The sequence below is a fragment of the Nothobranchius furzeri genome, chromosome 13 (genome assembly GCF_043380555.1).
Source record: "Nothobranchius furzeri strain GRZ-AD chromosome 13, NfurGRZ-RIMD1, whole genome shotgun sequence".
NCBI lineage: Eukaryota > Metazoa > Chordata > Actinopteri > Cyprinodontiformes > Nothobranchiidae > Nothobranchius > Nothobranchius furzeri.
Window position 1 is genome coordinate 38,062,840 of NC_091753.1, and position 24,733 is coordinate 38,087,572.

Here is a 24,733-nt window from a genome sequence, read left to right on the forward strand (position 1 = left end):
CCCTAATTAATTCATTAATTCCCGTTTTATTTGACTTGAGGGAGGAGGGGAACAGGCAAACACCACCCTGTTCCTCAGAAAGTAATAAATAAACTTTCTAGCGGGAGAAGTCATTTACCTAGGGAGTTGTGAAATTAATGAAAACACCAAAGAAGATTAAAATTAGGCATTTGTTTGTTTTAAGATAACGGATACGCACAGTTTGAGTAAATAAGTTATTATAAGAGCACATTCAACCCACAAAAATGTAAAATTTCCTCATTTGAAGTGCAGTAATTTAGCATTTCCTGCTCATGTTATCTGCACCTAAATGCAACACAGGAAATGGGAGCCGGTTTGGTTGTCTGTCCTTAAAGGGACAGCGCACATATGTTGTTGTAGTTGGAGGCAATGGCGCCCCCAAGGGGTGGCCAGGGGTGGCCATGGCCAACCCTAGAAAATTGCTGCCCCCCCCCCCCCCCCCCCCAGCAAAAGCCAGTGTTAATATATCATATTAATTCACTCAAACCAAAAATTTATCTTATTTATTCAAGACATAATTGTTTAACAAAATAAAAATAACACAATTATTGAGTTAAGAAATAATCAGAATTTAATAAATACATATGTTTCTGCTGCTCACCATTTTTTAAAAGTTTTTATCTCCATAGTTTTTTGTGAAAACAGCAACAGATGAATTAAACTAAAAAAATACATTTTAAATAAAATTTGAAATAACTTAAAGTTTTTTTTCTGAAATGTTTGCGTTTGTAAAATTTAAGTTAAATGTTTTGATTACATACTGTTTTTTTTTTAGTTTTGTTTTTAATTACCGGCTAAACTCTCCCAGTCGCCACAAGGACCAATTTGGTGTGCCACCCCAAAAATGTATTTGGCCCCGTCTGGCCACCCCTATCAAAATTTTCTGGAGGCGCCTCATTTTGGAGGTGTATGAACAATCATAAATATACATGTTGTGGATAGCTAGATTAATAGTTCATAACTTTTCCACAGAAACCCACTGCAAAAGATCTAAGCTGTGATTTTTTAAGACCAAGTTCACTAGTTTGTTCAACACATGCTCAGTGGTCTCCAGTACAAATTACGCCTTGTGAGTCGATCCATGTGGGTAAAACGCTATGGCGATCCTCTTTCAGGAAGTAGAAGTGAGTGGAGCAGAGGTGAGCAGAAGACAACAGGATTTGGTGTCTTATTTCCTGATGTTTGGACATCTCTCACTTGATTGGCTAACAGCAACACGGCTCTACAACTGACTCTGTTTACTCTGCAACGTTGATGTTTTATCTCCACAAATAACACAAGTTTGAAGGAGTTCTGCTCTGTGGTGGTGTTGCTAATGCTAACAGTTAGCTTCTAGTAGCCGAGACGTGCTCTACTCTCTCCTGAACACTAAACCAACAACAGTCAAGATAAGTTTTAAGTCAAGATAAGTGAGTCCATGAATGTTAAGTGATTATTGATATCACCGTGGATGATGTGATGACACCGCCCTAAAGCCAATCTTTAAAGAGCAAGTCACTCCAAATCAACATTTTTTTTGCTGATAAACTATAAATGAGTGTCTGATCGTGCTGCAGACACGTGTAGTCAATAATTCTGCACTTTAGTGCATTTAAGTTAAAATTTAAATATTCTGCCTAAAACCGTCAGTGTTGCACCGTCGTCAGGTAAAAACTCAGCACTGCATTTGAATTTAAATATGCCGTCGCTATTGGCTAAGAGGTACACTATGATGTTAGATGGTACATTATGATGTCACAATGTCATGAGTGTGTGTATTTGTTAGCGGCTCCACCCTCTCGATCTGCTAGGCAACAGCATTTGTTGCATTTTTCAAACAGGAAGTGGGAGTTGAATAAGAATCTGGTAGGGGGTGACTTGCTCTTTAAGGATTTAACATTAGTAGAAATGGTGAGGTCATTACAGCGTCACTGTAAATCACATTTCCACTGAGACGATGCAGTGGGACATTATGAGGCTAAAGCTCCAGCAGCTGTAACAACAGTGTAAGCTACTTTTGCAGGATGTGGATCTCGGGTCACTGGTTCTCCCAGGAGGACATCAAAGAACAGCCTGAATTCGTTATTTCCATCTGGGGCAAAGTTTTAGATTTTCACAGACTCAGTGTTGCACTTTTAAAGCAATAATGCATAATTAAAAAGAAACCCAAGAAGACTTGTTCTTTAAACACATTTTATTTTGTTATTTGTTGAAAATAAGATATTTGTTAGGATGTCAAGGAACAAGTCACATGTGTCGTGGAGATATAAAAAAAAAGTGCAAAACCACACTGTTCCTTCCTCTAAAAACAGTTTTAAATAAAGATGAAGAGCGTCCCACGCCACACATGACGAGTTCTGACCCGGCGAGGCTTCAAAGACAGTTCTTCTTACAGCACTGAGGGAAGAACTCAGAGCCGGCTAACATCTTATCAGCTGAAAACGTACAGTACACAGTTGCACAAAAAGATGCGGTCACTTGGCAACAGCGCTTAGAAACCTTTGGTCAGTAAAGCCTTTTATAAAAGCAACTCAAGTAAATAAACAAGAGGATTTTATATCCTCACATGGAAACACTTAAACAAAACAATATGAAGCTAATAACGCTGAATAAATGCACAAGGATACTTCCTGTTTATGTTCACACTGTCAGCAAACAATAAAGCTATGAGTCAAAGCATGTTGAGTAATTACAAGTTACATGAAAGAAAATGATGCAAAAACAGTTCCAGCAGACTGGAGGGGTCTGCTCATCTCAGTCGTCACATTCAGCCACTCATAAGGCACACCCCAGATTCCAAACAGTCCCCTCTTTACACCTTTCGACCGACTTCAGAATTATCCTCAACAACAAAGACTTTGGCCTCATGAAAAATGCTGAGGCGACTGAGCCGCGCAGCAAAATCCCAGAGAGCAGATGGGTTGGCCGGAGCCTTGCCGCTCCTCCTGATTTATTCCTAACACAACTAAAAATAGCATCTGATATCAGCCAGATTTCATCTTTCTTCTGGCCAACTCATTGTCAGAGAGGTGACCAGCTCTGTGCAGCCAGGTGACACAGATTACCATGTTTTGGGGATCAAACCCAAACTGAGGGCTTGAGACTGCAACTAAACACACACCCATACACAAACACACACTCACACAAACACATTTTAAATGGACTGATGGAAACAAAAGCTGATTAAGCACGATCATTAACATACGTCACATCAGAATGTGTACAAAACTCTGGGTCGGTGGGTTTGTATAAAAACAGTCAAGTAAAGTCAAACATCTTTACAGGTTATCTAATCTGGTTTTGTTTGCATATTAAATGTACATTCTAGATCATGCAGTAGCACCATGGTTTGTTGAGGTCACTGGATCTGCACAGATCCTCTACTTCCTCCTCCCACAGTATTTACCCTGGCATCCTGCAACGCCACCTACAGGAAACACAGACACAGAGACTCCTCAGGCTTTTAATCCTCATTTCAGTTAGAATTGTGACACCGGATCATGTCTCGTAGAAGACAAATTAAAGCTCAAGCTGACTTCAGAAATGTGTGGAGGACGTTTACTGACCTCTGTAGACTCCTCCTCCTCCCCCTGCTCCGAGGAAGCCCTGCAGAGGACCGTACTTCGCTGCTTTGGCTGCAAAAGGTTAAAAAAAGGATGGTTTGGTGAGCAGGCTAAAAATTGTTGTCCTCAAAAGTTACATCTCTGAGGTATGGAAGCCCATTCCTGCCACTCTGATTTAAAAAAATATACCTCATAACTAGTATCTCTAAAGTTGGTATCTAATTTTTATGATATACTAACTCATAATAATGAGATACTATCTCATAATTATAAGATAGTTAAAATAATGATATGTATTTTCCCTGGTGATAGAGGGCAGTACATACCTACCGCATTTTCCAGACTATAAGCCGCTACTTTTTCCCACGCTTTGAACCATGCGGCTTATAATGAGGTGCGGCTTTAGTCAACCAGAAAGGATGGATGCTGGAAAGTCTAATGAAGGAATGGTTAAAGGAGTGCTATGGAAGCCGCCCAGGAGGATTTATTTCACAGTAAAACGGCGCTGCTTGTTTTCCCAGCTTCACCCCGGGATGACGACAGCAACACGGACAGCGGCACTGACATCACCACAGAAAAGGTATGTGACGAAGCTCTTCTGAGGCTGTTCAACTCCGACACTGAAGAAGATGATGACTTCAATGGTTTCAGTGTGCAGGAGTACGATGAATAAACTAATCAATAACGTTTCTGTTTGGTTTGATACTGATCAGTTCAGTTACGTTCAGTTAAACTACATTTTCATTTCAGTAGATATCTGCGGCTTTTAGCCCGGTGCGGCTTATATTGAGGTGCGCTTTATAGTCCGGAAATTACGGTAAATCATTGCAAGCAAGCAGTATTTTTGGGATTGAGTAAGACCATACCAACGGATGGCCATTAGGGTCAAAAATGGTTCAGCCTCCAGCAAAATGACAGGCACATCAGACTCCCTTTCACCACTGACCACGAGAGGAGGTAAATGCGTAAAACAATGTTTATGAATGGCAAAGGTTTTCTAACCGCTTGTTACAAATCAGTAAATGCCTTTTGTCCTCACAGGCTCATGTAGAAAGAAACATGTCTAAGATGACATCGCCCAGAGACTTAGACCTGCACCCATGTATTTTATACCCATTTTTTATGATTATATGTTCCGAAGCCACCATTATTTTTTAACAACTGGTCATCATTTAATACAATTTTAACAGCATTTTGATGGATATTTCTAGAGATTAATGGTAGAAACTACACTTTGTGTCTTTAAGTCATAATTATCTCAATATTATGGGAAAGCAAAGTCATAATCATTAGATACATTAGATACATACATAGATAAATATATCTTTTTATTTAATCAGAGTGGCGGGAATGGGATTCCACACATGGATGTTTGCTGAGAGCTGTTCATAAAAACATCCATATAAATATTTCTGTATAAAAGTTTTTACTTTGTTAAAATTAAAACTTCATTTGTCTCTATGGCTCGTTAAAAAGCAAGAAACTTTTCACCAGTTCACCTAAATCAAGCAGAAATGTATATAACAATGTGTCACAGCTGTGAATATCATTCAGTATTTTATTCATTATCTGAATGAAGGTATCTGAAAAAGCTAAATGTTTCTAACCCTCCTCGGTGCCACACAGATGGTCAAATATTCAGCACACAGCCTGTTCTGACAAACTCATAATTTAGTCAAATAAATCCAAATAATCAGGCTTATCCCCCAGAGAAACCACCAGAACTTATAAAAAAAAGGTGTGAAAGTCACTGAGAAGATACATTTGCAGCAGTTTGGTTCTACTGGTACCTTGCTGAGGAGTGAGTGGGGCAGCCGCATATGGACCTAAACACATCAAAACAAACATTACATCAGTCACCATCCTCACATCCATGCTGAGGTGTCAGAGAGGTGGAGGCAGCTCTCCTGATCAGGAAGGGGAAAGAATAAAACTGATTTTCTTACAGGACACAAATGTAAAGATGATAGGAGCGTTCTACGGACGATAAACAGTAAAAATATTAAGACTTTTTTTCCAAAGCTGTTTGTGTAATCTGTGACTGACAACACAAGTTTAGTAAAAGTTTATTTTACCTGATATTTACATGAAAATAACTAAATATTTTGATTTTTGTAGAAGGATGCATACATCTCTGTAGGCCTAAAATATTTAGTGTCTCATATATTTGTCTTATTAAAGAAAAGCATTCAATCCCTTGGATTTGTTGGGTCGACTGGTTTCTGCTTTCTGCTTTTGAAAAAGCTGCCTATATTGAGTCAAGTTTTAAGATTATTTGCATGTCTGCATTTTAACAAACATCAGAGGGGTTTGTGGTCTTTGTCATTAAATTAAAACCATACCATACAACTTTTTCAGGTTTTGAAATCTTTTCCTTGAGGCAGTTTGCACTAAAATTACTCTTTGCAGCAGGGGTATTCAATTTGAGGCCCGGGGGAGCGGTATCCAGCACGTTTTAGTTTTAACTCTGTTTCAACACACCTGATTTCAATCAGCAGGTGATTAACAGGCTTCTGCAGAGCTGCTGCACCGGGGATTCAACCACTGAATCAAGTGTTATTGGAGCAGAAGAACCACTAAATCATGCTAGATACCAGCCCTCCAGGCCCAGAATTGACTACCCCTGCTTTACAGGGTTAATGAATTATCACTCAGACCCTCACTGACCTTTGTGGCCAGAATATCGCGCTTGCAACTTCAGAGTGGCAGGCTGACACTTGTTGGACTTGGAAAAATGGAGCTGACCTGCTGGCTCTGCAGTCTGTTTCCAGCATGTTTCTTACATGTTTTAGATCAAGAACATAGCTAATTTATTAGATTTAGTGATGAACTGCTCCTGTAGACACTAACAAATGCTGAGGAGACATTTTAGGTGTTAGATAAACGTGTTTAAAATGACAAATGCACGTCAAGGAGATACGTTTTGCTTTTGGTTCTACTAAACAGACACTAGGGGGTGTTAAAAGCAAGCCAAAGCTGCCAAGTGTGCATTCAATCAAAAACGTGATTAAGGAGAGATGAACAGATGTACAATAACAAACATTTAATATGTTAAGATGTTTATCTTTTCTTTTTTTGTATGATCTGACATTAGTCACACTTTTTATGGTCCATCTGCTTCACTGGTGTTGCAGACCTCACAAAATCTCTTTAAGGGCCACAGCTGGCCAGTCTTTGGAAACCCTTTGTCTAAAAGTAACAGAGTTTATAAAATGAGTCGTTTAATTAAAATGTAAAGGAACTTGGCTTAAACTGTTCAAAATCAAATGAATAAATCAAATATTTGGTGTCATATTCGCTAAAGACTGTCTGATTTTCAGGTTTGTTGTCAAACATAAGCTGTTCTGCTTTAGAGAGAACAGAATGTGTAACAGTTGAAGCTGTTTAGATAAAAGTAACCACTTTTAGAGAAGAAGGATTTAATCAAATCACCAATTTAATGAGCTATGAAACATATTTTCCTGTTGTTTATCCTCATTGATCATCCTCCCCCTTAGAGGTGGGCGTACCTGGATAAAACTGTTGGGGATATCCTCCTCCATAACCAGGAACCACACCTGTAAGGTGATAAGAAATGCTGTTACCAACATTTTTACTGATTCCAGACAATATGACAATAACAGGAAGAAATTAAATCGACTAGTTTTTGTAATTAAATAATACAAAATCTGCCGATTTGTAAAGTTTCACCATCATTTACCACTGTGATAAAAGTAAAAGGCCTGAAACAGGAAGAAGATTCTCACCTGGCTGATACACTCCCCCACCTCCAAGGTTACCATAACCTGTTCAAAGTAAAAGAATGAGCATGAATAATCTGTGGCCGAGACACAGTCTAACTGGATGTTTTGTGTTTCCATGGTTACTGTATGGACTGTTCTGTGGTCACTGGTTTAGCTGGAGCGACCTCGGCTGACTGCAGCCGTCTTTGGGTGAGGCTCTCTATCTAGAGTTATCTGCAGACCATCTTGCTGTGATGTTCTGAGCAAGATTACAAACATTTGTTCTCCCATGGGGGATTATGTGTTTATAGGCTACATTTACAAGCTTCTAATGGTGCTCTAAACTCAGCTCGGACCCCAGTGTGGGACATTTGTTATTACTGGTAATTAGTCTCTTACATCACTGTGGAGGAATTCTGTCCCACCCATCGTTACAGATTTGCTTTAATCCAGACACACTGGAGGATTTCCAGCTGTTTAAGGTCAAAGGTCAGACATTCTCCTTCAGGGTTTTTATGGAGAGAGGAGAACTCATCACTGCATCAATTACAGGAGGTGGTCCAGCCAGGTCCTGAAGCAGTAAAGCAGCCCCAGAACATCACACTTCCGTGTTTGACTGTTTGTGTGATTTTCTCAGATGTAACGGGACACACCTTCCAGAAAGCCCCACTTTTGTCTCATGAGTCTAAAACATGTTTATCCAAGAGTCCTTGAGAAACAGCAAAATGTTTTTTGTCTATGAAACAGGTCTTTGTTTCTATTTTTACTCTTGAACTGACCTTTATCTGAACTAAGAGAGGCCTTCAATTGTTATCTTGTTTTTGTTTTTGTTTTTTGTTTCCTAATTTCTTTAGAACAGGTGTGACTTTTTTATTTATTTTTTTAGATCGTTTAGCCCCCTTTAACAATGTCAGAAAGGTATTTTGATTTGATTTCCTAATGCCACAGGCCTGGCAGTGGCTAGTAAAAACCTAAATCAGTGTAGCATACAAAGAGTTAATAACTTAACACATCTAATTTAACAAACTGCTCTATAATCTGTTGTTTGCTGTAATGAAAGCTGTTGCATGACCTGGTTTGGGGGCTTTAGCTCCACCACCAGCTCCACCTGGTCCAACTGCACAAAGAAACAAAAACCCAGAAACCCAAACAATGAGACGACTAGTTCACTCAGCTTGAAAGAAATTCTGAATAAACAACAGTGTGAGAACTAGAGAATGAATAATGTCTCCGCTAAAGCACCAGTCCATTTTCTTCCCCAAAGCAGCTTCTCTGCTGGACCCAACACTTATCAGCATGATGGCTCATTTCCTGAGCAGGAAGTGAAATTTGATGGCATCTCCTGAACAACTGTCACCATGAGCACTGGGCTGAACTACTGGATTGTTATTTTTCTAACTTGGAGCTTTTATTCAGTTTTACTTTCATATAAACTCAGCTTTGAAACCTGATCTTATCCACAACATCCCACTGAGTTGGCGAGTCATCAGAAAAGTGAAAACATAAAACAGCACGATCACTGACCCTGATAACCTCCTGTTGCCAGTGGGAGTACTCCTCCACCTCCTGCTACTACACAAAAAAAACAGCAACACTTTACACAAATGTAAAGACATTTTAAAAGGTTTGTTTGACTACAAGTCTCTGTTTGGATCAAAGGGTGATACAAACGCACCTGGAGGCTTCAGAGATTTGGCTCCAGGCTGCGTTAAGACTCCAGGCCCAGGCCCGACACCATAAGGTCCTAAAACACACAAAAAACAGATATGATTCACTCAAATCTATAAACATTCGCAAGAAAATGAAACAAAAATTTTAGAATTGAATGTTCACAACTTGCCTGCAAACTGACCATTGACAGGATATCCACCTGGACCTGTGAAGGACAAGAGTTAGAAAACATTTAATTCTTCAGTTTATTCTTATTTATTCAGAGTCACCTCAATTAATTTAGAAAATAAAATTATAATGAGGCAGCATGGAATACAACACGGCCTTTAAATGCAAAACCCTTTGATAATTTACATGTAATTGAGTACAAATATTTAAATAAAGATTGTAGTTACTGCTGAGTTTGAAGAAAAATACATTATTCAGGTTTTTTCCTTTTTTCCACATAAATCACATTCAGCATTTTAAAATGAGAGGAAATGTGCCCTTTGGCAAAAAGAAGATGCAAAATAAAAACAGTATCCCACAGGTGCATAAAACTGATGACTGTTGAGTCTCTTTAAGGAGTAATCAGGTTGAGAAGGTCCTGATGCAGCTTTTTCTTTAACACAAACTGGTTTTATTGATTTAAGTTGGATCATTAAAGAGTCCACACTCAGTGGGCTGCTCGTCTAGACTGATGCAGTCTGCATGTTAAAGAGGAACCAAGCAAAGTGTAGTGGTCCAACAGGGATGCCCTGGTTCCACAGCGATGATGGGTGTGCATAGTGGAAAAAACAAAGAGGGAACAACACTGACAGAGATTACATTGATGCTCTAACCTGCACCTGTGTTTTACTACAAATGAACATTATCTGGAATAAAAATGTTCAGATGTGAAACAACTGATAAAACACCAACTTTTCTAAACGTTATACCTAGGCTCAGTACAATAAAACCAGCTTGCTGCAGACTAGAAACACAGGAGCAGTGATCAGAGCTTTACCTGGTAGAAACTGCTGGGGTTTAGGTGGTTTGACACCAACACCTAAAAACATCAGAAGAGTTGGTCACAGGTTTCAGCAGAAACTTCAACAGCAGCTCTGGTTTTAGTCTTTGTCTCCATGTGGTCAGAGATAGTTTCAATGGGAGAGCATTCAATGAGCTAAATGCGTTAATTTATTAAAATAACAGAAAAACACAGGAAAGACAAACTCACAAATGTAAAAATGAAGCTTTAGCAGTACAATTTGGTGTCTTTATGAAGCATAAATTTAGCATTGATCTAACATTTAAGATACTAAAGGGTTTTTATTGCCCCTACATTCCACCCAACAGCAGTCTTAATCTCAGTGTTTGTTTCAAAGCGTCGTTGTATTCTCCACTCAGAAGATGACTGATCACTTTGTTCATTTTAATTCCCCTTTCTCATTTGAAATAACATTATTTAATTCTTTCCTCACTGAATGCTCTTGAAAGAAACAAAAATTAAAGTACAAACATTGTATAAAAAAATGAAAAACTAACTTTTGTGGAATTTCCATGTGGATAAGGGTTAAAAAGTTCACACTTACCAGTGGGAACTTGTCCTGTAGTGCCATAAAAAACACAAATAAAGCATAGATGAGTTGTTTAGGATCATATCAGACTGTCAGTGCAACAGGACTCATTACACCTGATAACACACAACACCGTTTATTTAGTTTTATCTAGAAAGCTTTCTAACCACTAGAGGGCGCAGGCAGTCCAGCTCCACCTGCAACAGAAATGAACACTGATCACAACTACTGCTTCTTTTCACATAAACAGCAGTGTTTGCTGTTTAAAATCTATCATTTATGACAAATTTTTTGCATATTTACCAACACTCGTCCCAGCTGTGAGATAAAACACAAAACATGTAACACAAATATGCCACAAAAAAGACGAAACAAATTTAGATGTGTTTTTGGTGTGTTACTTACAACTAGGTTGCACAATCCCACCAGCAACTGTTGACAGATTTAAGAGAAAGTTAGATTACAACAGGAGGAGACAAGTTTAAGGACTGTAGAAAAATAACATGACGAGTTTTAAACTTACCACCTTGAGGCAGACACAACAATGAGGAAAAAAAAGAGCAGAAACGTAAAGTAAATCAAAAGCTCCTTAACTATTTTGTTCCATTTCTATTAAATATATGAAAATACATGTAATGACTTCCACAAATCTAACAACGAATGAACATATTACGGTCTTATTACAGTTTTCTTGGTAAAACAAAATAAAGATTTAAAGGCGGGATGTGAGAAAAGGAAAAGAAAGGCGTCAAATGGCATAATAGTGAGAAGGAGCAGAGACCAGACAAGTCCTTCAGTTCTGCATTACTTCATAAAGCTCAACAGTAGAGAAATGCCTGGTTCGGATAAACATTCCTGTATATGAGAGAGGGAATCCTGCAGATGCCAAAAACTGTCAAATCTACTTTTCATTTAGTGCAATGCTGGAAGAAGTAGCTGAGGAGCACTGTTCTGTACAGTAACCCAACCAGAGGATGAATGCATCCCTACAGCAAGGTTTTATACGTTTTCTCCAACTTCTGTTATGATACGTACCCTGCTGCAAACACATAATAAAAACAGGTTCAGCTACAAATGCTAATGATGCATGCTTAGATGAAGCACTAAAGCGTTAGGTTTGTGCAAAAATAACGACATTCACAATCAGTGAAACAATACCGTAAAAGTTCACTGTGTGGTCAAAAGCGTGATGCAAGCAGTGAGTCTTACTGGGCTGTGGGAGCTCGGGGCCCTTGCTAAGTGCAGAATTAGTGGGCCCTGCCAAAAAGACAACAGGTTCCAGTTTCAGCCAGTTTAACGTGAAAAAGGCCAGAAGAGGCAGAAGCTGTGAAGCAAGATATCGCTTCTGTCACAGCGCTGGAGCTAAAAAGTAGCTGCTTGCATAGCATCACTGTGTGTGAGATTAAGCAGCTTTGTGGAAGTGTGTGTAGTGCACAGGAGTTGTGTTTGATGATACCTGGCTGAGGAGTTCCAGCCAGACCCACATCTTTTTCTGTAACGTTAATACATGATCATTTTAATGCATGCATTTTAAACTTCATGAGTCAAAAAAATAGGAAGCTGTGTTGGTAGTCTCACCTGGTTTTACAGGAAGGCCACCAGGTACAAGAGAACCATTAACACCAGTGACACCAGTACCTGGAGTCTCACTGATCTGTCCACCACTGATGCCTCCTGCAGGAAATACACATACAATCTGCAAAAACTGTACTATTTCTATGTTTTATGCGTTTTTAGTTTGCAAGCTTTAAACATTTTTATATAAACTATGACAAAGTGATCGCATTATTTCTGGTAGACCCGACCTTGTTTTGGTGGTTTTACACCTCCTGTATAACATGCATTAAACACAAAAATCTGTTTCTCCTTCACTGCACATTTTACAACATTAATTTCATTTCAACAGGTAGCATTTTGTTTCTTATATGTGCACATTCAGTACCTGCAGCTCCATAAGCTCCTCCTGTTCCGACTCCTGCAACACCTAATCGAATCAGAACATGCAAGTTCAACAAACTGAACACGGTCTCTGTCCTCATAACTCTTCTTAAAAATGTAATAGCAAACAAACAATTAATGCATAAATAAATAAAATGCACTTTTAAATGTTGTGTGTTTGCATCCTCTCACCATATTTAGCAGCTTTTGCAGCTGCAGAGTATTGTCCACCTCCTGGTGCCACTCCTGTTCCGGCACCTCCTGCAACTCCTTTTTCAGAAAGAACAAAAACGGGTTGCATTAACAATTTAAATATAATCCATGTTGACAGATAAAGTGAGAGCACATCTTTCAGAAGTAGGTGTTTTCAGGGAGACGTGGCTGAATGTGTCTACTGTGTGATCTAAGCCCACCATATTTAGCAGCTTTTGCAGCTGCAGAGTATTGTCCACCTCCTGGTAGTCCTCCTGCTCCTCCTGGTCCCACTCCTGTTCCTGCACCTCCTGCAACTCCTTATACAAATTAAAATAGTTCATTTATAGACAATGCAGTAAACAACTTGATATGTAGAAATAACCTGATAATGTGTGTGTGCTGATTGAAGCTACCATATTTAGCAGCTTTTGCAGCAGGAGAGTATTGCCCCCCTCCTGGAACAAAATGCACTCCTCCTGCTCCTCCTCCCAGTGTGCCGTATCCCAGCCCTGTTCCAGCTCCTCCTGGAACTCCTGTTTGTGGAAAAAAACATTTTGTTGTAGTTTTGAAATTTCTTTTAGTTAAACAAAGCACAGTAAATTTGGAAAACAGCAAGTCTGTAAGTGATAACTAATTTGTGTTTAACCTGATACTTTATTTTGAAACGGTTTTCTGCTACTTCCTTTAGTTAGGGGGCAAACCCCCCAAATAAATCAAACCAACATGATTACCATATTTTGGAGGTTTGACTCCAGCACCACCTCCATAACCTGTAAAGAAGTTAGATCATTTGACTGAACATTAATGCACAAAACTCAATTTTTGTTTAAATGTGTATAAACCTCAAAAACTTACCGCCATAACCACCTGGTAGTACCTGTCCTGCTCCTCCTGGAAAGACTCCTCCTCCTCCGAGGCCTGTTTGTGGGACTAATTGATTAATTATTAGTTGAATACATTGTGAGAAGTTTGGCTACTTCCTTGAGGTAAAAGTCAAACTCTCACCATATTGAGGAGGTTGGGCACCAGCTGCTAAAGCTGCAGCAGAAAAAGAACAAAAGCAGGTCATGAAAGGCATGATCTGAGAATTAGACAAGCAAATTAAACATTTCCTTCTTGGCTTGTGAGCTAAAGGTATCTGTTGTGCTTGCTTACATCCATATCCAGGAAGATATGGTGTTCCTGGAATGGTTCCTCCACCTCCTGGAGCCACACCTAAAAAATGGAACAACTTTAATTTAAAAAATTCTCCCCATTATTGTGTGTACTGATGTAGTTTCAGATACCATATTTAGCAGCCTTAGCTGCTGCTGCTGCTGCAGGGTATCCTCCAGCTCCAAGACCTCCTGTTCCTCCTCCTGCTCCTCCCAGTCCACCTACACCTGCAAAAGACCATTTTGTTTGGCTTGATATAGACTTTTGACTAAAAACTGATTTTGCTCCCATTGAAAATCGACTGTTTGGACCAGAAGCAACTCCTGCAGACTTGAGACATTCTTTGCGTGCGTCTCATGTGCAGTATGAAATGTGGTCCTGCACTTTAAGTTGATTTCTAAAGCTATGTGCACTGAAAACACTTTGCAAAAGCTACAAAACAAAGCACATCACTGTATTATATTACAAGCCTTTAAACTCTTTTCCCCAAGTCTTAGTAGTGCTCATGACCCTGTGCGACCCACAGGAATGGAGTATCAAGTTAAACGATCTTATCAAAATAAACGTATTACCATACTTAGCAGCTTTGGCAGCAGCAGGGTACCCCCCTGCACCTCCTTGTCCTCCTGGTAATCCGAGTCCACCTCCTGCTGATCCAGGTCCTACCATCCCTGTGAAAAACCCATTTGTCTCATAACTCTTCTGAAGGGCAGCTCAGTGCAGTGGTGTAGTGATATTTGTTTGGTGGAACACATTAATATCCTTTAAGGTCAATAATAATAATAAAACCTTTTGCAAACTATTGCACAATACACTCACATTATTTTCCTATTTAACATAAGGCACTACTAACAGGTGTTAGTGACGCTAACGTATCGCTTTTACAGCAGAGATTTTACAGAGTTTACAGTGAAGTCATGGCAGGATAACAACATTGGGTCACTTCCATGACACCAACCCACAAGGACCCACTTTAACAAAAATGGGCGTACACTTATCTCATTAAATTTGTTGGGGTCTCCAGCATGAATGAATGGGGAGGGGTGGAAAACGGCAGGATTTGAGTCATACTCATTAATATTAATGATATGTAAATGTCTTGTCTCTGATTGGCTAACAGCAACACAACTTTTCTACTGCCTCCTTTTTCTCTGAACGGAGACGTTCAGTACACGAATCGCGGTCGGTGTGAATGGCAGTCGTGTGACACCGGAACGCATCCGTTCCACATTTGCGTGAAGGAACCTTTAGTGCGTCATATCTAAAACAGCTTGGGCAGAAACAGCCTTTATGTACCCTTTGTTCTCAGTTTTTGATATGACAATATAATCTCTCCACTCTGGTAGATCATCACCTCATTCTAATCCTTCAAAAACCTTTAAAATTCACTTTTAGATGTTTCACAGCTTTCGGCTGTTTTTATTTAATTTCTCTCAGCAAGTGAAAGGTCTCTGGGGACTCTTTTTGTTGATGTTCTAAACCCACAACAGTAATGCTTCAAGTTCCAAGTGAAGGAGGCAATTTTTACTCTTTAAAACTAAACTAATCCCTAAAAGTGAGAAAAGTGAGTTTAGTTTCTTCCCTAAGAATGAAAGAACACTTCGGTGAGCCCAGAAATACAAATCGTTGAATGCTTAAAGAACACAGGAGCTGTAGATGATAGCAAAAATATTTTTCATGATTAAAAAAAAATCCTCCACATTATTCAGCCAAGTAAAAAAGACCCTAACGGAGGTAGACATAACATCATCAAAGTCTGTTGAAAAGAGAGAGAAAACACAGATGTTTCCCCATGAAGTGCAAACTATTAATAAATAAACTGAAAGGCCAGTTTGGACATGGCCAAAAATAACATCCTAAAATCCATAAACAGTCCTGAAGCAGCATTCTTCAGAGGTGAAACTAAAATGAATCTGCACCAGATAAATGAGAAAAACGTAGCATGTACAGGACTTAGCACCAGAATTTTGTGTAACATCATTTCTGAGAGGTGGAGGCAGCAACAAGTCATGACTGCAACAATGCTAAACTAAATCATGTAGGAAAACAATAATGTGTGTACCAACTGCAAGTGATCCGTGTGAAGTTACAGAATGAGATTACCACCTGAGGGGTTCATCCCAACACTGAATACACCTGTTCTAACCCGTCCACCCTACGTAATGTTCCACTGACTCTAATGAATCTGTAATACTTAGTGCAAATATGTGCTGTTTGTAATGATTTGATAAGATAATACATAGTTGTTTCCTAATGTGATGAGAGTATTCAACCTACCATATTTAGCAGCTTTGGCTGCCTGGGAATATCCACCTGGTAACTGCGCACCTGCTCCTGGTACTCCTAACGGAGCACCACCTGGGAGAACTTCTGGGAATCTTCCTGGTACTCCACCTGGTACTCCTCCTGGTACTCCTCCTGGGACTCCTGTCCAGAAGAAAATGGAGACAATTTGTTAATCTTGATACAGCAAATTGTTATTTTCTACAGGTAGTAAAGATTAGAACATTGTTAGAAATAAAATAACTTGTACCAGTAACTACATTTGAAAACTCTGCTCACCGTATTTAGCAGCTTTGGACCCAGCTCCATATCCTGAATGTAAAACATTTGAAGATAGAAAATCATGTCACAAGTTAAAATAACTAAAATGTATTAAAAAAATAGCCATGTAATAAAAAGGTTACGTTATTTATACCCGTAGGTGAATTTTTGTATTTTACTAAGGCATCCAGGTAAAGAACATTATTAGAAGTTATTTGAATTTGGTGTGATGTGTGGGATTTAAACAACTGATCTAATTCCTGTTTTTAAAGACAAAGTTCACTTGTTTTTTTCAAAAAATTTGCAGCAGTCTCTAGTATAAATTAATGCCTCGTGAATTGATCTCTGTGAGAAAAAAAGCTCTAGCGCCCCTGTCTCATTAAGTAAAAGGTAGCCAGAGGATGCAGAGTCTTATTTCCTGAAATTCTGACATCTCACCTCTGATTTACCAACTTCAATGCAACTCTACAACTGAATCATTTTGCTCTGCAATGCTGATGTTTTATCTCCACAAATAACCCAAGCCTCAGGGAGTTCTGCCATGTTGTGGAGTTGCTAATGCTAACAGTTAGCTTCTACTACCTGAGATTTGCTCTGATCTCCTGGACTCTAAATCAACACCAGCCTTCCCCGTCTTGAGTCAGGATGGGTGGGTCCGAGAATGAGAGAATGTTTTCTATCAGTGGCTAATGAAGGAAATAGGTGTAGAAGACTATTTTCACTTTTAGCCTACATGTGAAACTCAGAATGAGTGATCATATTTTAAAAAAATAGCAAGATCCAGTTTCTCTGTAAACTCTTGGTCTCTAATTAGAACAGATTTATTTGAGTTATGGCTCTTTATCCATAAATATGAACAGAAATAATTTATTTAGGACTTTTATTTTTCTTATATCTCATTAAAATTATAATACCTCCTGGTAACTGCCCTGGATACAGTCCACCAGTGCCTCCAACACCTCCCATGCCTCCTACACCTCCAACACCTCCTATACCACCAATGCCTCCAACTCCACCAACGCCACCAACACCTCCTACACCACCTAAACCTAAAGTAGCAAACAAAGTTTAGGTCAATTGTTAGAAGTATGACACCACCAAATATGTTGTTTTAAATAAAACATATTTTCTAGTTATTCAGTTTGATATTCTACCGTATTTGGCAGCTTTAGCCTGAGCAGGTGAGATGCCTCCAGGCCCTACACCTGCAGAAAAAAAAGAAGATACAAATATAGTTGGCAGTGACTTCCATTTGTTGAATACTTTTTCTAACATCATTAATGGATAACATAAACATACCAGTTCCTACAGGAAACCCAGGTTTGGAGCCAGGGCCTCCCACTCCTCCTGGAAGTCCAAGTCCACCATGACCGAAACCTCCATAACCTGAAGCGTACATTATTATGAACACATCTTTAATCAGCAGTTTCTACTTATAATAAATCTTATGTAAATATCTAGAAAATAGAATGTGTGTACCATAGGGAAGTTTACCACCTCCAGGTTTTGCACCATAGCCTCCTAGATTTAAAAAATATTTACATGAGAAAACGATTGGGTTTTTACTGAAGTATATTTGGTAAAACACGCACAAAAAAGTTTTTGTTTTGACTCCAAATAAAAAATATGTAAGCAAACATTTTCACAACTGTGATCAAAGACTAAAGAGTCCAATGAGCCCCACAGACAAAATGTATTCAAACATCGTCTACTGATTAAAGTTCAGGGATCAGCTTAGAGAAGGATTATAATATTAGATAGAGAAATACTATGAACCATGTAATGTATGTAACCTCAGATTAATGCTAGGGTTGATCACTGTGGATAGTTTCCTTTGAAATAACCATGAGTAAGGTCTATAAAAGTTATTCTGCTGCATCTGAGTAACAGTTACTGTAAATATTCACCTTGCACCTTGGGCGATTTGAGGGGGTAACCATGGAACACTCCTGGCTGCATCGGACCACCAAACCCATGGTTTCCTATCACAGAGATAAGTTTTATTCTTCATTGGCTAACACCATCAACATTATCAAAACATGCCAATGCTTGTTAGGGAAATGATGAAAACGTGGACAATGTTAACCTGGGCCTTGATTTCCTTGTTGTACTGCAACTGTGTTAAAAAAAAGAAATGTTCTTTGGTCAAACATTAGTGAAAAAAGGCATGAAAATTAGCAGAAATATACAGAAAACTTCTATTTTGTGCCATCATGACTCTCTGATATTACTATTTGGTAAAAGTGATGATCAACATTCTTTCATTTATAAATCATCTCCATCACCACATTCACAGTTAAGTTTCTTTAATATTTACTGCTTTTATATTTTTCCCCACTTCTGTCGATATTGTACAAATGAGAAAAGAAATAGCTTAACCTTACTTGATTTGGGATTTATGTCTGTTCCAGTGGCGACCCCAGGCAAAACTCCACGGCCTCCAAACCCTGTAGAGGTCACAATAAAAGGAAAGCTATTATCCATCATGAAAACACAAAACTGGTGTCTAAACATCAGAAGCACACAGGGATAGTCAACAAGTCGTGAAATTGATCACGGACCTTGACCTGGCACAAGACCACCTTGGTAAAGTCCAGGGACGCCCACACCTGCCACAGCCAACAAGAAGATCTGCTCAGTAATTACGCCATTAAACGGATTTCTTCATAACTGCTGAATTAATTGAATATTCATGTCTGACACCATGAATGAAATGTTCCTTTGAAGAAGGAAAATATGAACATTTTACATATTTTTTTGTTTTCGAGTAGAATTTATGCAGGAAAAGTCCACACAGCTACTTCTTGTAATTTTTATTCCTTTATATCCAACATTTTGGAAAATGTTTTTCCTCTTAAAGCAGAAATCCAGAGTTTTCTCTGAGGGCACCATCTAGAAGCAGAAAAAGGATTCCACAACTTAAGCCCTTCTCCCTACTTCCATGTCTACACCTGTAAGCAATGCTTCTCATTGTAGGAAATGCATCGATTTATTTATTTTTTGCTAAGCCTCCCTTGTCCTGCAGAGTCCCTCCATTCAGCATTAACAATTGCGTTAGACGTACGCTTACACACAAATGTCAATCACAGATCATGCACGAGTGTTTGCAAAAGGTGATTTATATATACAGTTAGGTCCATAAATATTGGGACATTGACATAATGCTAACTTTTTTGGCTCTATACGCCGCCACAATGGATATTAAATGAAATGAACAAGATGTGGTTTAACTGCAGACTGTCAGCTTTTATTTGAGGTATTTACATCCAAATCAGGTGAACGGTGTAGGAATTACAACAGTTTGCATATGTGCCTCCCACTTGTTAAGGGACCAAAAGTAATGGGACAATTGGCTTCTCAGCTGTTCCATGGCCAGGTGTGTGTTATTCCCTCATTATCCCAATTACAATGAGCAGATAAAAGGTCCAGAGTTCATTTCAAGTGTGCTATTTGCATTTGGAATCTGTTGCTGTCAACTGTCAAGATGAGATCCAAAGAGCTGTCACTATCAGTGAAGCAAGCCATCATTAGGCTGAAAAAACAAAAGAAACCTATCAGAGAGATAGCAAAAACATTAGGCGTGGCCAAAACAACAGTTTGGAACATGCTCAAATGAAGGAACGCACCGGTGAGCTCAGCAACACCAAAAGACCCGGAAGACCACGGAAAACAACCATGGTGAATGACCGAAGAATCCTTTCCCTGGTGAAGAAAGCACCCTCACAACAGTTGGCCAGATCAAGAACACTCCAGGAGGTGGGTGTATCTGTGTCAAAGTCGACAATCAAGAGAAGACTCCACCAGTGTGAATACAGAGGGTTCATCACAAGATGTAAACCATTGGTGAGCCCCAAAAACAGGAAGGCCAGATTAGTTTGCCAAACAACATCTTAAAAAAGCCTTCAGTTCTGGAACAGCATCCTATGGGCAGATGAGACCAAGATCAACTTGTACCAGAGTGATGGGAAGAGAAGAGTACGGAGACGGAAAGGAACTGCTCATGATCCTGAGCATACCACCTCATCAGTGAAGCATGGTGTTGGAAGTGTCATCGTGTGGGCATGTATGGCTGCCAGTGGAACTGGTTCTCTTGTATTTATTGATAATGTGACTGCTGACAAAAGCAGCACGATGAATTCTGAAGTGTTTCGGGCAACATTATCTGCTCATATTCAGCCAAATGACTCAGAACTCATTGGATGGCGCTTCACAGTGCAGATGGACAATGACCCAAAGCATACTGCAAAAGCAACCAAAGAGTTTTTGAAGGGAAAGAAGTGGACTGTTTTGCAATGGCCAAGTCAATCACCTGACCTGAATCCAATTTGGCAAGCATTTCACTTGCTGAAGACAAAACTGAAGGGAAAACACCCCAGGAACAATCAGGAACTGAAGACTGTTACAGTAGAGGCCTGGCAGAGCATCATCAGGGATAATCCAATGTCTGGTAATGTCTATGTTCCAGACTTCAGGCTGTAATTGACTGCAAAGGATTTGCAACCAAGAATTGAAATGTATAAGGGTGATCCATGGTTCTTATTCTGTCCCATTACTTTTGGTCCCTTAGCAAGTGGGAGGCACATATGCAAACTGCTGTAATTCCGATACACCGTTCACCTGATTTGGATGTAAATATCCTCAAATAAAAGCTGACAGTCTGCAGTTAAATCACATCTTGTTCATTTCATTTGATATCCATTGTGGTGGCGTATAGAGCCAAAAATGTTGGCATTGTGTCGGTGTCCCAATCATAGGCGTCATTTTAACCGGGGACGCCGGGAAAATTCGTGATCGGCAGCTGTGTCCCCCCCCCCCCACTTTCAAAAAAGCCTGCTGATGAGGATTTTTGTTTTACCTGCTCAGATCTTATACCAGGGGTCGGTAACCTGTTCCCATCAAAGAGCCATTATTACCCATTTCCCACAGTAAAGAAAACACCGCAGCAGCCGCAGCGTTGCGGGCGGGGCCTACCCTCAGACAGCAGAGCGCTGCTCACAACAGGTGACAGCAGCCGGGGGCATCGCACCTGTGGGGGATTCAACACCCACACTTTTCCAGCTGTTTTGCTCACCTCCACACCAGTCTGGTTTCTTTACGTCGCACTCACTCTGTTTGCCTCATCTCCTTCTTCACCTCCGCTTCTGACAGCCGATGTCGGGTTTCCAGGAGAGCAGGAGAGGGAGGGACGGAAGAGCTCGACTGAATTCATAATTTTACATCTTGAATTTAGCTGTACAAAGTCTGAGTTTGATAAAGTGAAGAACAACAATTTGCAGAGGTTTATAACTGGCGCGGCGCCAGGTTTTCATTTTTGGGTGGGCCACGGTAATTTTGGACGGACCTTAATAAGCAGTGACTTAAGTGAAGCAGGCAGGGCGCGCTAGAAAATTTAGTTTAAAAAGACGTCATAAATGTTTTCCCCCGTCATTTTTATTTCTAAAATATGAAGTAAAACTCCCAATTTAATGTTCATTCATTTGTCATTAATATGTAGTCTACACCCGTGCGTTAAGTGGACCATCTTCCAGTAAACGCAAAGCATCCAGTCCACCTCTCCAAATGCGTAAAATGTGCATCAGCCGCTAGGCGTGCCGCGCGCACCGTCAGCTGATCAGCCCAGACAAAAGCAGAGCAACTAGAGAAAGAATAGAGGATAATTGTGTCTGGATGTGGATGGAGATTACATTTTACATCAGCCTGATCATCATTTAAATACGTAAACCATCACCTGTCTTCTATCCACGCTATCAGCATTATTTTAATTGGTGTGTGTGTGTGTGTGTGTGTGTGTGTGTGTGTGTGTGTGTGTGTGTGTGTGTGTTTTCCACATCAAACACTGGTCTAACCAACCAGACCAGCGTGTCCAGTAACACATTAATGTTACAATTAAACTTGATTAACCCCAGAGCCACGCGCACTGCACTGTACTGACTGTAAATGAGGGGGAAACTATTTAATCGGATCCTTTACTTTTCAACATGGTTTTACGTAAAGTTTCATTCAGTACAAACTTTAGTTACACCAATCTAACGAGACAGAGCCTAGATTTGTATTCTGAACAGTTTAAACATGTTTGAAACGGAGACATGCGTGACGCGTCTAAAATTCGCATCTGCTCCGCTATTACGGAAATTAAACTAACAAGATGAATAACATGAAATTATTTTAGGCACAGACAACATCCCCCACACTTTTGAAAAGCTTGCAACGCGCCTGATCGCTCATGTACGTCTTAATTATCTTTCATTAGACGATAATCAATAAAACAATTTATATAAAATGGATCCAGAAGTTGTAGCCCGTCTCTGCCTTCAATTTTTGGTATTTTTCACCCTGTTGATGGTTTTACTGAGCAGGTACCACTTTTGTCCTATGTTTCTTTTTAAAACATGTTTAGACTGTTCAGAATACAAATCCAGGCTCTGTCACGTTTGATTGTTGTAATTAAACTTTGTAGGTGGGGAAGGTCAGAAAGCAGCTCAGAAGCGCCGATATGATTACGCACAAGCGTGACGCATCAACCCGGTCTCACAGTAAGACCGGGTTGGAACTGTTCAGGTTTACGCAGACAATCTTTACATTTAGAATTAGCTTACAGATGTAAAATTAATGCAGTAAAATATAAAGCTTTTTATTTAAATATCCATTCATTATTTCACAAGCACAGAGAGCCGCATCAGATGGATGGAAGAGCCGCATGTGGCTCCAGAGCCGCCGACCCCTGTGCTAGCCTACTTTATTGTCCCCAGCAATTTTTAAACCCCACTCAAGTGTATGGTTATTGTCCCCAGCAATTCTGAAAACAAACTGACGCCCTTGGTCCCAATATTTATGAACCATATATGAATTATGGAATATATATATATATATAAAGACTTACTTGTTCATAGGAATTGTTGCCAACTCTGCATCTGCATCAACATCAGCAAATGCATGTGCATGCTCTGTAACTGACATCTGTACTTAAGCAGATGTCTAACGCTATTGGCTAATGCTGAATGAAGATAGATTTAAATTGCATGGGACTCTACAGGACAACGGGGGCTATGCCCCCAAAAACATGTATGTATGTCTTTTTTTTTTACATGATATCACAGTACATGGGAAGACTGGCCAGTTACAAAACTGTTTGGGCCAATGGTAGACCTGCAGGGGCTACAGTGGAGCGTGGCTAACCCGACCTGCAGAGACGGATCTTTTATTTCTTCTAAGGCTAGTCCACATTCCTAGGCTGACATAATTCATGAAAGAGGGAAAACTCCAGAATGCTAATTAGATTTTTCTTTTTTTGGTCATCTGTCTATAAACACTGTATGAGAAAAGTTAATTTTATTCTGGTGATCACAATAACCCAAAAGTATGGCCATAAAAACCTGTAGGTGTCACTAAAGCTGCTGAATCTAGATTTAAAACCATGACAACCTAAAGTGTTCCCTTATTTCATCCCTCTCAATTTCAGGTTTGTTTACAAACTCTGAACGGATAAAATTAAAATCCTCAAGACACAACCTTTTAATTATTCATTAAAGGTTTATTCTGCGGCGTGTGAGAATTGTTTTCTAAACATTTTCCTGGCCGATGAAACATCTTTCACATGTAAACTTGTCATTAATGTGCCTCAGCTGCCTGCAACTCTGCGTTGTGTCTCCCTCCAGCCTCCTGAGTTTACTGTTGAGTCTACAAAACCTGGCACTTTGGATGCTTTCTTTCCTGCACCACCACCGGCCCCTCCTGGAAGGCCCGTCTGAGGAATAACAGGTGCTGGAAATAAAAAGAAAAACATATAAAAAGTTACTTGGCTCAACAGCACAAGCATGACAAATGCCCTGGGTAAAATATGTCTATCTTATGAAAAAGTGCTGAGATGAAAACAGTTATGATTGTGATTTATGCTTTCCGAGGTTGTCCACACTGTAAACATCTGTCTTGTTGTTTTGAAGCTTATTAAATTATGACGATGACTTTGTTTTGAGCCCAAACTGGCTTTTTGTCAGACAAGTAGATTCTTATAACTGTGCCTGATTTGGGCTGTAAAAGTTATTTCATTTTAAAAAGAAATATGGAGCGAAGTTCCTTGCCTCCACCAGGTCCAGTTCCAGCTCCTCCGGGTCCAGTTCCTGCTCCAGGTACTAGTCATATAATACACAATATCAATAAAAATACAGATTAAATTCACAGTTAGTGGCAAATGGACTGATTGAGTGTAAATATGCAGAAGGAGGTTCCTGTCTCCACCAGTAGAGGGATCTGCGATGCTGAACTGCCAGATCCACTAACTGGTCCCTGATATTGAGAGCAGCTGATCTGGCCCTACCGGTCTGTCATCACCCTGAGACACAAAGCTCCACATCTGATGTTTCCTCTAATCAGACGAGGCAGGCAGCATGCGTGGCATTTACCTCATCTC

The 24,733-nt window shown here is 39.7% G+C and overlaps 1 protein-coding gene across 3 annotated transcripts in view; it reads right to left on the minus strand.

Annotated features, from left to right (window-relative positions):
• Positions 1–3,147: 3,147 nt before the first annotated feature.
• The window catches only part of elna (elastin a), a 56,197-nt gene continuing 34,611 nt past the window's right edge, over positions 3,148–24,733 (minus strand). Inside the window, exons 8-46 of one of the 3 annotated variants that reach the window (XM_015951591.3) lie at positions 24,405–24,455; positions 24,013–24,087; positions 18,888–18,935; positions 18,711–18,773; positions 18,413–18,442; positions 18,234–18,308; positions 17,806–17,847; positions 17,626–17,712; positions 17,481–17,531; positions 17,241–17,375; positions 16,345–16,377; positions 16,060–16,209; positions 14,355–14,453; positions 13,914–14,009; positions 13,783–13,842; positions 13,633–13,665; positions 13,483–13,545; positions 13,359–13,397; positions 13,041–13,160; positions 12,846–12,944; positions 12,625–12,702; positions 12,437–12,478; positions 12,073–12,168; positions 11,951–11,986; positions 11,702–11,751; positions 10,900–10,927; positions 10,798–10,812; positions 10,662–10,691; positions 10,510–10,524; positions 9,942–9,983; positions 9,126–9,161; positions 8,961–9,029; positions 8,810–8,857; positions 8,358–8,402; positions 7,310–7,348; positions 7,073–7,120; positions 5,354–5,389; positions 3,567–3,635; positions 3,148–3,427 (exon numbers count right to left, since the gene is read on the minus strand). In XM_015951591.3, the coding sequence (XP_015807077.1) occupies positions 3,381–3,427; positions 3,567–3,635; positions 5,354–5,389; positions 7,073–7,120; positions 7,310–7,348; positions 8,358–8,402; positions 8,810–8,857; positions 8,961–9,029; positions 9,126–9,161; positions 9,942–9,983; positions 10,510–10,524; positions 10,662–10,691; positions 10,798–10,812; positions 10,900–10,927; positions 11,702–11,751; positions 11,951–11,986; positions 12,073–12,168; positions 12,437–12,478; positions 12,625–12,702; positions 12,846–12,944; positions 13,041–13,160; positions 13,359–13,397; positions 13,483–13,545; positions 13,633–13,665; positions 13,783–13,842; positions 13,914–14,009; positions 14,355–14,453; positions 16,060–16,209; positions 16,345–16,377; positions 17,241–17,375; positions 17,481–17,531; positions 17,626–17,712; positions 17,806–17,847; positions 18,234–18,308; positions 18,413–18,442; positions 18,711–18,773; positions 18,888–18,935; positions 24,013–24,087; positions 24,405–24,455 (2,318 nt within the window). In that variant the 3' untranslated portion in view covers positions 3,148–3,380. Of the gene's footprint in view, positions 3,428–3,566; positions 3,636–5,353; positions 5,390–7,072; positions 7,121–7,309; positions 7,349–8,357; positions 8,403–8,809; positions 8,858–8,960; positions 9,030–9,125; positions 9,162–9,941; positions 9,984–10,509; positions 10,525–10,661; positions 10,692–10,797; positions 10,813–10,899; positions 10,928–11,701; positions 11,752–11,950; positions 11,987–12,072; positions 12,169–12,436; positions 12,479–12,624; positions 12,703–12,845; positions 12,945–13,040; positions 13,161–13,358; positions 13,398–13,482; positions 13,558–13,632; positions 13,666–13,782; positions 13,843–13,913; positions 14,010–14,354; positions 14,454–16,059; positions 16,210–16,344; positions 16,378–17,240; positions 17,376–17,480; positions 17,532–17,625; positions 17,713–17,805; positions 17,848–18,233; positions 18,309–18,412; positions 18,443–18,710; positions 18,774–18,887; positions 18,936–24,012; positions 24,088–24,404; positions 24,456–24,733 lie in introns of all 3 variants that reach the window. The other 2 variants (XM_015951590.3, XM_054742707.2) reach the window with 2 other exon arrangements.